At 34.0% G+C, this 14,495-nt stretch overlaps 1 protein-coding gene across 1 annotated transcript in view; it reads left to right on the top strand.

Moving 5' to 3' along the window:
* Nucleotides 1–388: 388 nt before the first annotated feature.
* LOC121474207 (transmembrane protease serine 11C-like) overlaps nucleotides 389–14,495 on the top strand; it is a 54,647-nt gene continuing 40,540 nt past the window's right edge. Inside the window, exons 1-2 of the mRNA XM_041727115.1 lie at nucleotides 389–444; nucleotides 8,146–8,264. Of these exons, the coding sequence (XP_041583049.1) occupies nucleotides 389–444; nucleotides 8,146–8,264 (175 nt within the window). The remainder of the gene's footprint in view (nucleotides 445–8,145; nucleotides 8,265–14,495) is intronic.

Below are 14,495 nucleotides of genomic sequence, written 5' to 3'. Positions count from 1 at the left end.
AAAAGCAATAAATTGCGACAGTCTTTGGAAGTGGATTCTAGAGCCTGAGAAGAGCAGAGACTTGTCTCCATATTCACAAAATGCAAAGCTGAGAAAAGGTTCACTATCCTTCTCAATCCAGGTGACCCAACTGGTTCCTCAGTCACAACAAATGAGAGTTTTAAATTTGCCTCCACTTGGGTCATAGGATTATTTATTACTTAAGGAGCAGCATATACATAGCACATGTTTTACTAATATAAAATTAATTAGTAAATGTTCAGAAAGCACTTTGAAGAGGAGTTATATGAGTGCTAAGTATTATCATTATCATAAAACACATAAAAGTCAGAATTTCATAAGCTAAATAGGTGGAGAATGACTGTGCCACACGGCACTCAAGGAGAAGATGGCAAAGGGACAGGTTCCTCAGAGACAGCATGCATGGACACCACTGCAGGACAGGTAAGCTGATGGCAGTGGGTGGCAGGAGGGCTCGCCATTTCTCCTCGGAGAAATTCTCTGAATGGATCAAATTAGTTAAAGTAGTTTCATCTCTATTTTAAAATTCTTAAAAGTGACATTTTATAAAAATAGGAACAATACATCTCCCAAATAAAAGAAAAACTAGAATGATTAAGATTCATAAATTTTAATCATTAGAATCTATTTGGGATGTTAATTTTTGTGAGAAATATTTCCAGCAAAATTAAAGCATTCATGAAAACTATGCTGAAACTGCTGAAGTAAAATTGGGGCATTTTACTTTTAAAAAGAATTTCACTTTGAAAATTAAAAGAATACAAAATAGTTATATGTCTCTATTTCTAATGATGTATGCTGATAATAGAGACATTAATATGTTCACAATATACATTTTAGCTGTAGGATGTGGCAGAGAAAAGTTTAAGTCTTAATTTTTAATTATTGAAACATCACAGCACTTCACTGTTGGACATTTTTAGTGGTATGATTTAAAATTTTAATTGGAAAAAAGAATAGGGGATTTCATCTCTTCCCATTAGCTATGCCTTATGCTCAGATAGCAGTTGGCCTGAAAGTCAAACAAATGTGCTGACTTGTTGGCACATGGCGCACACAGATGAACAAATAATTTTTATGGCTTGATTCCTATGCTAATCAAATTAAGGCAAAGATAAATGTTCACATAAATATTAGTCTTCCCTAGCACTCCAACAAAATGAATGCTTTGATAAACCCATTGAACCCAACCCATATTTTTAATAAAATCTTCAGACAACTTCTCTGGTTGCTACATCATGCCAACATCTAGATTCTAGGTGAACAGTTTAACATATTGTGCAGAATGTAACATCACAACAAACAGCTTTAAAAATCACTCACTTTACATATTCACATTAGTATTTAGTTTAATTAGCTAAGAGAATCTCTGAAATATTTTCCAAATTGTTACTGTTAATCCTTATGAATTAACAAAAAGTCAGTAAAAATGTTTCATCTTAGCTCTCATGTCCATGTCAACTTACTCAACTCCTTGTGCTCCATAAACAGTATGTGAGAAATAATATATAGACAGATCTAGTTTCATCCATTCAAAGAATTAATAAAAAGCACAACTCACCAAAAAGCCAGTGTTTCTGAAATCGCTAAATAATCCTAAATATCACTACGATCTTAATATAGCACCTGAAAGGCTCCAGGATATACTTTGTGAATAAATACAGAAATTTGAAAAAGTTAAGGCACGTTGCTAAAATAAAAACAAGTTTTTTTATTGCTCATGTTAACTACACCCAAGACCCACTTGCTGCCAAATAAGTAATCTATTTTCAGCTAAGATTCCACATAATAATAACACTTTGGGAAAATGGAATTTATATGTCTGGCATTGTTTTTAGAAGAATACTTAAAAGAACTGGATCTTGACAGAGTTTAATTTTCCTTTTGAATTCAGGAATACACATACATAGACATGCATGTGCACACACACGCATACACACACAGGGGAAATCACCCTCCAAATCAATAAAACCCTTTGCAAGTAGGAAGAACATCTGCATTTTAGAATACTCAGGTAAGAATGACAGCAACATTTAGTTCATTTGCCTTTAAAATTTATTTTTACTCATTAACCAAAATTTTACATTTGTGAATCTAGATAGTAAAATCACTAGTGATCTCAGATTTTGGCTGTCCTCTTAAAATCAGGAAACCAGAATGGGTGATTTGCAAAATCCCTTCCAGTTCCAAACGGCTATGCATCTCTCATTTTAGGAACTTTACATTGGCAGGAGGATTGAAGTCAATCTCCCTATTAAACAAATTCTTAGTTACAAGAATCACTTTTATATTATCTTATGACAAGAGGAGACAATAAACAAAGTGTATCTGTGTACCTCTAGGGTGAATTATTGTAAAATTACCAAAATTCAAGTTTTTTAACCAAAAAAAGCAGCATTTTTAAATAGTTCGATCTATTAGAAGGATGCAACTGAGATGAATAAAAAATATACTCCAAGATTTTGCCACCAATTTCATATTACAATCATCATGTTTTCATTGAGGCTTATTCCGTGGCAAACTGTATTGAGTAAAATATATAAGCATACATATATGGATGTGGGAGAGGATGTTTTAGGATAACAGGAATTTAAGTTACCAGGGTTTCACCAAATAATTTAGTCATTTATTTTTTCCTCGAATTTTAAACACTATTCTAAACTCAGTGATTTGGTCAGATTATAAATATTTACAGGAAAACATTTTTCATAGTGAAGTGTCTTTTAGGGATTTTTATTTTATTATGAACCAAAAATGTTCATGGGCATCATACCTTCATAGAAATATGAAGATATTAACATTTATGTGCAAACTGAAAACATAATTTGGACAAAATATATTGAAATGGTCAAAGTGGTTTTTAAGTAAAATGAAATTTCTAAGAACATAAGACTTGAAAATTTAACCTGCATTGGATATCTAGTTAACATTAGCTCCTTAGGGAGTATCATCTATTCAGAGAACGACCATTAACCAAAAAATAAAATTTTTATAGGTACTTGATTCTGTTTTCAAACAAAAACCAAATAAATATAGGTATTTCAAACTAATCAATATTTATTAATATCATTCACCTATACTGATATGCATATATGAAACATACACACAAACATATAAGCATACATGGAATATTGTACATACTGGCATATTGTATATAAAATATATAATATCAAGTATATAATGTAATCCAAAAATGTTATTGACTGAATTGTGTCCCCTCAAAATTCATGTCAATATCCTAAACCATAGAACATCAGAATCTGATTATACTTGGAGATAGGGTCTCTAGAGAAGCAACTAAGTTATAAGGATATCATTAAGGTGGGTCCAATCCAGTATGGCGGGTGTCCTTATAAGAAGAGGAAATTTGGCCAGACATACACAGAGGGAAAATCATCTGAAAACCATGACCGTCTTACAAAACAATAAGGGAAACCTCAGGAGAAACTCACCCTCCCAACACCTTGATCTCAGCCTTCTGACCCCTAGAACTGTGAGAAAAGAAATTTTTGTGTTGTTTAAGACAGAAAAAAAGAAAGAAACAAAAATAAGGACACATTTATGTACAGAAGGAAGATGATGTGAAGACATAAGGAGAAAAACAGTCATTTATAAGCCAAGGAGAGAAGCATTAGAAAAAAACACAACCCTGCCAACACCTCTGTCTCAGACTTCTAGCCTCCAAAACTGTGAGAAAATAAGTTTCTGTTGTTGAAGGCACTCAACAACAGTACTTTGTTATGGTAGCCCAAACTAGTACCACCCGTATACTTGCAAACAAGTATAATAATATAGTATATAATAAGTATATAAGACAAAACTAATATTTTACATTCTTGCAGTTTGCATTTGTTAGTGCTCTTGCTCATCATTGTATACCCCCTGCCTAGCACAATGTCTTGCACATAGAAGATGCTTAATAAACATGAATACAATAAACTATTCAACTTCTAAAGAGTCATTTCCTCCACGCACATTTTGTGTGCTCCAAACATTTAACAATATTGAAACATAGAGACATGGAATAAAGTTGCCTCCCAATTCATAAATGATAGTTTATTATAAGAGCTTTTATTATTCTTATTCTCTTACTCTATCCTACTATTGTTTCCAAACTGTGCATGTCATCCCATGCTTCTAACAATCCCATGAGTCTATGAATAATGATGAACAATCTCCCAGAGCTTCTTAAAGATGTTTTGATTAAGGTATTTGAAAGGCAGACTTGAGCCCTAAAATACTTATAATTACACTAAATGTAAATTGTCTAAACATACCTGTAAAAGACAGATATTAATAAAATGGATTTAAAAATATAACCCAGGGGATCCCTGGGTGGCGCAGCGGTTTGGCGCCTGCCTTTGGCCCAGGGCGCGATCCTGGAGACCCGGGATCGAATCCCACGTCGGGCTCCCGGTGCATGGAGCCTGCTTCTCCCTCTGCCTGTGTCTCTGCCTCTCTCTCTATCTCTCTGTGGCTATCATAAATAAATAAAAATTAAAAAAAATATATATATAACCCAGTCATATGTTGTCTACAAGAAACTCACTACAAAATAACAATTTAGGCCATATACAATTGCCAAGGAATAAACTTAACCAAGGAAGTGAAAGACCTGTACTCTGAAAACTATAAAACATTGATGAAAGAAATTGAGGATAATACACAGAAATGGAAAGATGCGAAGTGTCCATAGATTTGGAGAACAAATACTGTTAAAATGTTCATACTACTCAAAGCAATCTACAGATTTAATATAATCCCTATCAAAATACCAACAGCATTTTTCACAAAACTAGAACAAATAATCCCAAAACTTGTGTAGAAACAAATAAAACCCTGAATAACCAAAGCAATCTTGATAAAGAATAAAACTGGAGGTATCATAATACCAGATTTCACATGTACTACAAAGCTGTAGTAATCAAAACATTATGGTACTAGCACAAAAATAGACACATAGATCAATAGAGCAAAATAGAGACCCCAGAAATAAACCCACAATCATATTGTCAATTAATCTTTGAGAAAGGAAGCAAGAACATCCAATGGGAAAAAGACAGTCTCTTCAACAAATAGTGTTGGGAAAACTCAACAGCTACATCCAAGAGAATGAAATTGGAATGCTTTCTTAAACCATACACAAAATAAACTCAAAATGGATTAAGGATCTAATCGTGAGACCTGAAACCATAAAAATCCCAGAAGAGAGCACAAGCTGTAATGTCTCTGACATCAGCCATAGCAACTGTTTTTTTTTTAGATAAATCCCCTGAGGCAAGGGAAACAAATGCAAAAATAAACTACTGGGCCTACATCAAAATAAAAAGCTTCTATACAGTGAAGGAAACAATCAACAAAACTAAAAGGCAACTTATGGACTAAGAGAAGATATTTGCAAATGACATATCTGAGAAAGGGTTAGTACATACATCAGCAATTTCTGAAAAAAAATTGAAAACAACTATTGATATATGCAACAACCTGAATGAATGCCAGAGAATTTTGCTGAGTGAAAAACAAAACAAAACAAAACAAAATCTAAAAAGTTGCATATTGTAGGATTCCAATTATATAACATTTTTTAAATGACAAAATTATAGAAAAGAAGAGACTAGTGGTTGCCAGGGAGTTAATAAGGATAAGGGGACTGAAGACAAGTACATGTGGCAAAAAAACTAACAAACAAACCAACATGAGGGACCCTTGTGATAGACATGTTAGGTATCTTGGCCATATCACTATAAATATCCTAATGTGATACTGTGCTATATAGTTCTACAATTTGTTACCACTGGAGAAAACTGGGAAAAACGTACCAGAGATCCCTCTGTATTATTTCTTACAACATATGAGTCTATCACAAAATAAAACATTTAATTAAAAAAATTTTGAAACATAAATACACAAACTTCTCTTCCTCTGAGGTATTCCAGAGGACAACTAACCCAGTGCCTTTAATAAATCAATGTCATGAAAAAATTTAAAATGAGGGCAGAGTATTGAAGCTGTTCTAGATTTTAAAAGATAAGAAGTATAGTAACCAAGTGCAGTGTGAATATTTGTGTTTGATTTTTTGTTCAAAAACAAAAAAAAAATTGTGAAAGACAATTGAGGACAACTAGAGATATTTGAATATAAACTTGGTAATAGAGGCATTCAGGAATTATTGGTAATTTCATTACGTATTACAATGGTCATGTTTTTTTAATATCCTTATTTTTAGAGGGAAAATGAAATATTTAGGTGTGAATGTCATGATGCAATTATTTTTCTGCAACTACTTTAAAATATTTCAGAAAAATAGGTAAAATACTGTAAGGTGTTCCCAGTTCTTAAATCTATGTGAAGGATATGAAGGTTTATTACATTATTCTATTATAAAGTTTCTCTTGATCTCATTCCTTCAACATGTATAGTTCCATTTCTTTATTACCTGTTTTCAGCAAAATCTTTGAAAAAATGGACTGTGGTCTCTACTCCAGTCTCTCTACTTCCACTGTCTTTTTTAAATATTTTATTTATTCTTGAGAGACACAGAGAGAGGCAGAGACATAGGCAGAGGGAGAAGCAAGGTCCCTGCCAGGAGCCCAATGCAGGACTCAGTTCCAGGACCCCAGGATCACGACCTGAGCCAAAGGCAGACTTTCAACCACTGAGCCACTCAGGTGTTCCTATTTGCATTGTCTTTGAATCCATTTCTAACTATTCCCTTCCTCTTCCACTCCTAAACTTCTTGCATTAAGGTAATCAGTTATCTCTATAATGCTAATCCAATGGTCAATTTTCAATGCTTGTTCACTTATTTTAAATTATCAGCAACATTTGACAGTTGATTCCCTTCCCTTTCCCCGATACACTTCTGTTGGCTTCCAGAACACCACTTTCTCTCTTTTCCTCCTACCCTTACTAGTTGCTCCCTCTGTCTCCTTTGCTTGGTTTTGCTCTTCTTCCTAATCTCTGGATTTGGAAGTGCTGCAGTAACCATATCCTGGTCTTTTCTATCTATACTTACCTGGTAAATCTCTCCTAGTCTCAGATGCTAACATACATGTTGAAGAATGCCAAATTTATATTCCTGTCTGAGACCTCTATCCTACCAACTCTGTAGTCAAGACGTATGCAAATTCAAACCCTTTTCACTTCCTCTACCTCTACCACTCTGGCCCACATCAACATCATCTTGTGCTTGAATTATTATAATCGTTTTCTATCTTGTGGTTCTGCTTCCACCCTTGCCATACACAACTTACTTTCCACAAAGCAGTCAGGGAGATCCCATAAGAAATTAGGTCAGCTCATCACAGTGTTCTGCCCAAAGCCTCCTAAAACTCACATTTCACTTAGAGAAAAAGCCAAAACTATTACAATGACCCACCAAGCCCTTTATGACCAAGGCCTTGGTACCTCTCATAATTACTCCTTTGTTACTGTTCTTATTCACTGTTTCAGTCACACTGCCCTCCTAGCATGCTCGTCTAGGCATACCTCTCCCTCCTGGCCTTTGTAGAGTTATTCCATCTGCCTGGGACATTCCAGATAGCTGTATGGCCAACAACATCATGTTTCAAGTCTCTTGGATTTTAGCTTCTCATTAGGCCTAACCTGAACACTCTATTTAATATCATATTCTGCCTCTATCATCTCATATACATTCCCACATTTCTGATCTTTACCTAGCTCTATTTTTTCTATAGCACTTAAGATCTTTTTCACAGTTATATTTATTTATTAATTATATATAGATATATATTATTGTTTATTAATTATATTCTTCTTTGCTATCTCCCCTCAGTAAAATGTAATCTCCATAAGGAAAGAGATCTTTGCTCTGACTACTATGCCTAGTCCATAGTAGAACATCCATAAGTATTTGGTAAATGAATGAATTTTGATTTTACTATTACCATTATTATTCATAATAACAATGAATAATGAAAAATAAGCAGAAAAAATATTATATTTACTAGTCCTATATGTTGTTTTCCAAGCTCAGCAGTCCATTGAGTCTATAATTAATGTAAAATAATTTATGTTATGCTTCACATCAAGTACATATTTATTATTGCGAATGTCCTATTTCTTGCTCTTATTAACACTTGCTTTCCTCTCCTTTCTGCCTAGAGGGACAGAGTCAAACACAAAAATGAAACTCACAACATGTGGAAAGATTACCCTGGGTATCTTAATGCTGGCTATTGTTGCAATAATCATTGGACTCATTGTTTATTTTGTCATTTATGGTAAGTACTTACTGTGCCTAACTTTCTAATCGCACAGAATTATTGCTTCTATTATTGGGGAAATTAGGAATTTTGAAAATGGGGGAAGGAAAGAAGTCAGACAAGATTATTTAGTAGAGAGAATTTCTTAAGGTTAATAACATTGACTATAAACTTCTTTAGTGACCACTGGCTTAGAGTATTCTAGACCTGAAGATTTGGTGTACTCTTTTCTTAAATTCCTGCTAAAGACTTGGGTTCTAGGAATATGTTGATGAATAAGCCACAGTCCCTATCATTGCTGAACTTGTAACTTTCTCAAGAGATTATCAGTAAGTTAACAAATAAGTATAAAAGCCCAGAATATGGGATTTTAAGCTCAAATTTTTTTGTTTCAAAGCCTATAATTTTTTCTCCATCCAATATTTTCTTCTCATAAATTCTGACTACCTAGAATATTGCCTACTACTGAGGATGAAATCTAAAAGGTCAGTACAAATACAATTTTTTAGATATTTTACATAAAGTACAAAAAATTATGGGATCCTCAAGATCAATCTCTCTTAAAAATAGCACATTGGCCAGATTTGCTGTGTGCTGTCCTTGTCACTTTCTTTAACCCACTATTTTCTAATATTTTCAAGAATGGGGGCGTTTTTATAGGAAAATATTTCTACATTCTTGCAAGAGAATAATTACTTTGTTGAATAAAGAAATAAAGACAACTATAAATTTAGTAATTCCTTTTAAATTAACTTGCATTTAATTAACTATATCTACCTATGTTTGAAAATTTGTAATACATATAAGTATGAGAATCATCATTTTTTAATCTAGAATAATGAATGATGTATATATAAATATTTTTCCCTAGAATCATCTTCTACTGTCACCATTCCCCTATTCCATATAACTCATGGGTCATAAATTGGGAACTACTGCTTTAGAACATGATAGTATTTTCTGGAAAAAATATATTTAGAAAAAAAAGCTGTCTAGGTAAGCAACCATTTTAGTTTATAAGGGAAAAATAATTTCCATAGAGACAAATAGAGTTGTATACACTGGTGTAAAGAGGCCATATCCTCAAAAAACTATTTATACTATTACACTTTGTCTTCCATACACACCCTTCCTACACATAGATTGTGTGAACATGATCATTAGGTGGATTGTAATGCCAGCTGCCAACACTGCCAGACCAAGAGTCATAGTATGGCAAATGCCCATAAATCTTTGAATAAGTTGCTCACTCAAGATATAGACACAGAGCCTACTGCCTTTCCTTCAAAGAATAAAACTGCCAGACACTGGAGAGAAGAAAAGATATTTTAAGAGTTTATCTGTGGACATAGGCATACCATAATTTTTTTAAGCTACTACAACCTCCCCAATATGTGAACAACAGATGTTTTCCCCCTCATATAACCTGAGAGGTGGGCTTTGAGAGAGAATCCAATTTAAGAAAAGTTCAGGAAAACCTAGAAAGAAATTGATTTTAAATATATACTAAGTTTCCAGAGTACTAAAGCTAAATTCCAAATTCTTAACCTTTCAAGTAAGGACCTAGAGGAGTCCAAATCCAGTCAATGAAGTGGAAAAGGAAGAATAGCAGCACCAGCTGAGTAAAGAGAGAGAGAGGAAAAAACCCTCAGCTTTACATCAAGTTCAAATTTTGACTAAAAAAGAGATCTGGGTATTTTATATCTGAATTGAGAGCACATTCTACGGTTTATAGTGACCAGAACACTATTTGTTACTAAAGAATTTAAAAACAAAATTGCTTTATGGTTACATACAATAAAATAAACTTGTTTGAAATACCAAGTTTATCTATCTACCTATTTGTGTTTGTGTGTATAATCATCACTTGCAGTTTATACTAAAGCAATATTTTATGCAGATGTTTAGTGGGCCTAGAAGAAACTATCCATATGAAAATTCATATGAGTTTTAATATATTTAAGATCTTGCTCCTAGAATTACTTATATTTATTTCCCAGAAATTGTAAACTTTAGCAACTTATAAAAATTTCTAAAAAGGAAAAATCGGGCAGCCCCGGTGGCTCAGCGGTTTAGCGCCACCTTCAGCCTAGGGTATGATCCTGGAGACCTGGGATCGAGTCCCACGTCAGGCTCTCTGAATTGAGAGCTTCTTGCTTCTCCCTCTGCCTGTGTTTCTGCCTCTCTCTCTCTTTCTCTCTCTGTATCTCTCCTAAATAAATAAATAAAATATTTAAAAAATAAAAAGGAAAAAAGCCCAAATTAAATACTTCTGCATCAGAATAAGCAAGTTTTGTTAATACTGTAAGTTTTCTCAAGTCATAGTAAACCTTTGGGAACAAGATTAGCACCTCCTGAGACTGTGTAAAGTATTTTATAGGGCTTATCTTTTTAACACTCATTGGTTGGGCTGCCTGGGTGGCTCAGTGGTTGAGCATCTGCTTTTTGCTCAGGCCGTGATCTGTGGGGTCCTGGGATCTCAAGTTCAGCATCAGGCTCCCCTCAGGGAGCTGCTTCTCCCTCTGCCTCTCTCTCTCTGTACCTCTCATGAGTAAATGAATGAATGAATACATAAATGAATAAATATCATTTTTTCACCTTAAGACTACATACCTGATGCCACAATATCTTGTATAAAATAAAACATTATATGAATCAGAAAGATCCTTTTAAGAAATCTACATATTTGTCATTAAATAAACCAAATCTCAATCTGATGAACCAAATATTTTATGTTTTATCCAGATGCTTTGGCATCATACAGAGGCAGTCTTATGATAATCTTCCTTTGAATGAAGCTTTCAGTACCATTTGAAGATTTTCTAGTTTGCTACACCAGACTCTAAACCTGAAAGCAGTGAGCCATCCTCTCAATAATTACCCTGTCACATAAACTAGTGGTTGATTAAATAAAGACAGCTAGAAAAACTAAAACGCCATACATTCATTCCAGAATACCTACATTTTTATGCTTCATATGACTCTATATAATGATAATGTTGTGTTTTCTATTTGGTAAACTTTTTAAGAGATGGGTAAATTGGTATAAAATAGATTGATAGGAAGGAATAGAGAGAGAAGGAAGGAAGGAAGGAAGGAAGGAAGGAAGGAAGGAAGGAAGGAAGGAAGGAAAAGAGGAAAGGAAGAAAGAAAGAAAGAAAGAAAGAAGAAAGAAAGAAAGAAAGAAAGAAAGAAAGAAAGAAAGAAAGAAGAAAGAAAGAAAGAAAGAAAGAGAAAGAAAGAAAGAAAGAAAGAAGAAAGAAAGAAAGAAAGAAAGAAAGAAAGAAAGAAAGAAAGAAAAGGAAAGAAAGAAGAAAAGAAAAAAAGGAAGAGTATCTGAAACTACCCAGATTCAGTTCAACAAGCATTCACTGGGTGACTACGATGTATTTAATGACAGATAGTAGGCCAGGTGCCATAATGGAGGAATAGCAGTAATGGAAGACAGTTTCTAGAGCTCACCTACTCTTTGTGCTAAAAGTGCTCAGCATCTACAGCACGATCATCACACTTTTCCTGTAAAGGGCCAAAAAGTAAATATTTTTCCTCTTGCTGGGCCATTCTAGGCTCTATTTCAATTACTCAAATCTGTTATGAAAAAAACTACAAAAAAAGTAGTTGAAACAAATTTGTTACACAGGAACACCCGAGGTACAGAAGTAAATGTCTGCTCATTCTAAAACCATGGCTTTGCCAGAAGAAAAGTAGACAACCCCTGACCCAGAAAACATTTATCTGAGAACCTTCCATTTCTGCCCTTTTTTCTTCCTTCTCTAAGTTTCTTCCTCAGGTGAAATTATGTAGAGAAATCACATCTACATCTTGAGAATATTCCTTTAAAAGCTTTGGCACAGACCCGCAACCTGCTACCACCCCAGCCACAGACAGAAGGGTCCTGAAATGCAAGAAAATCCACGCGTCTGTGTCCTTTGTCTCAGGAGAGATTCAGAAACAATAAGTGCCTGCAGTGAGGCCAAACTTTGAGTCTCTCCTTCCTTGTCTTCAAGGTCCTTTCTTGGTTTGCCTTTCTCTCTCTTTTTGCCTTTGCTTGTTTTCTTTCCTAAATGGTACATATGAGTGAAATCACACAGCATTTGTTTACCTCTGATTTATTTCACTCAGCATAATGCTCTCTAGCTCCATCCATGTCAGTGCAAAAGGCAAGTTTTCATTCTTTTCTTTTTATGGCTGAACAATACCCCATTGTATGTATATACCACATCTTCTTCATCCATGCATCAATCAATGGACCATTATACGTTCTGTTTATGGAATAACAGAGTTAGACAATGGCTTTCCTCTTTACTGTTCAAAATTCATTAAGTATTCTAAGAATTTAATATAACCCAACACTGCCTCAATGTCCTAGATTCTCAACCCTGAATATTCTAATAGAAAAATAAGTTATGAAATATTTAAGAATAAAAATATATAACAACAAAAATACTATATTCCTTTGGAATTTTCTTTTTCCAGTTTTATTGAGACATAATTGACATAATTGACACATGTGTAAGCTGAAGGTGTACAATGAACTAACTTAATACACTTACATAACAAAATACATATATTATATAACATATATATGTATTATATAGCACCATACACATAACATTGTTTCACATGTTTCATTGTTAGTGTATAGAACAACTGTTTGTTGTGTGTTGATTTTGTGTCCTCAATTTTACTGAACTTGATTAGTTCTAACAACTTTTTGCTGGAATCTATAGGATTTTCTTTAAATAAGATCACATTGACAATTTTACTTCTTCCTTTCAAATTTGGATGCCTTTTATTTCTTTCTCTTGCTTGATTGCTCTGGCTGTGATGAGAGTGGGCATATTTGTCTTATTACTGACCTTAGAAGAAAAGCTTTTAATCTTTCACCATTAGGGGGATCCCTGGGTGGCGCAGCAGTTTGGCGCCTGCCTTTGGCCCAGGGCGAGATCCTGGAGACCTGGGATCGAATCCCACGTCGGGCTCCCGGTGCATGGAGCCTGCTTCTGTCTCTGCCTCTCTCTTTCTCTCCCTGTGACTATCATAAATAAAAATAAAAATTAAAAAAAAAAACTAAAAAAAAATCTTTCACCATTAGGTATGATGTTGGCTATGATTTGGCATATATGGCTTTTATCATGTTGAGATTTGTTTCTTCTAGACCCTGTGTGTTGAATGTTTTTATGACATTAAATACTGTTGTATTTTGTCAAATGCTTTTTCTGTATCCATCGGAGTATCATGATTTTTATTTTTCTTCTATTAATGTGGTATATCACATTTATTGATTTGTGTATATTGAACTATCCTAGCATCCCAAGGATAAATCCCATTTGATCATGGTGTATGATCTTTTCAATGTATTCTTAAATTCAGTTTGCTAGTATTTTGTTGAGGATTTTTGCACCCATATTCATCAGGGATATTGATCTATATCTTCTTTTTATGTAGTGTCCTTACCTGACTTTGGTATGAGAGTAATGTTGACTCCACAAAATGAGTTTGAAAGTATTCCCTCTTCCTCCTCCTCCTCCTCCTCCTCCTCCTCCTCCCCTCCTTCTCTCCTTCCCCTTCCCCCCTCCTCCTCCTCATTCTTCTTCTTCTTCTTCTTCTTCTTCTTCTTCTTCTTCTTCTTCTTCTTCTTCTTCTTCTTCTTCTTCTTCTTCTTCTTCTTCTTCTTCTTCTTCTTCTTCTTCTTCTTCTTCTTCTTCTTCTTCTTCTTCTTCTTCTTCTTCTTCTTCTTCTTCTTCTTCTTTTCTATTGCTTGAAAGAGTTTGAGCTTGCTCACACTCTGGCTCTCTTTCTCCCTCTCTTTCTCCTCTCATCATGTTCTCTAATCTCTAGAATGGAAAGGTACAACAGGATCTGAGAAAAATTGCAAGAAAAACAATTTCTACTATATTTGATGTATTAAAATAGAAGAGTTCAGCTTAACACTCAACTTTTTCCTTTGCTTTACTTTTGTACATTTTTAAGTTTCTCTTTTTATTCTATTTACTTAATTTGCAGTACTCACAAGTCATGCTTCATTATACTTTCTCTTTTATTCATTTTCATTTCCTAGGTGTTTCATAAATGATAAAACCTAGGACCCTAAAAAAAAAAACTAGGACCCTACTGATTTTCCTAAATGTAACTGTAATGATCACAAAACCTAAGATAATTATCTATACTTTAATATCTGCCTTCAGATGGCCCAAATTTGAAATCTGACACATTCAAATTTTACATTAAAAATTCCAAATACACCTT

Source organism: Vulpes lagopus, chromosome 12, assembly GCF_018345385.1.
Source record: "Vulpes lagopus strain Blue_001 chromosome 12, ASM1834538v1, whole genome shotgun sequence".
Classification (NCBI taxonomy): Eukaryota; Metazoa; Chordata; class Mammalia; order Carnivora; family Canidae; genus Vulpes; species Vulpes lagopus.
The sequence above is the reverse complement of the archived record's forward strand: the minus strand, read 5'-3'. Positions and strand labels throughout refer to the sequence as shown.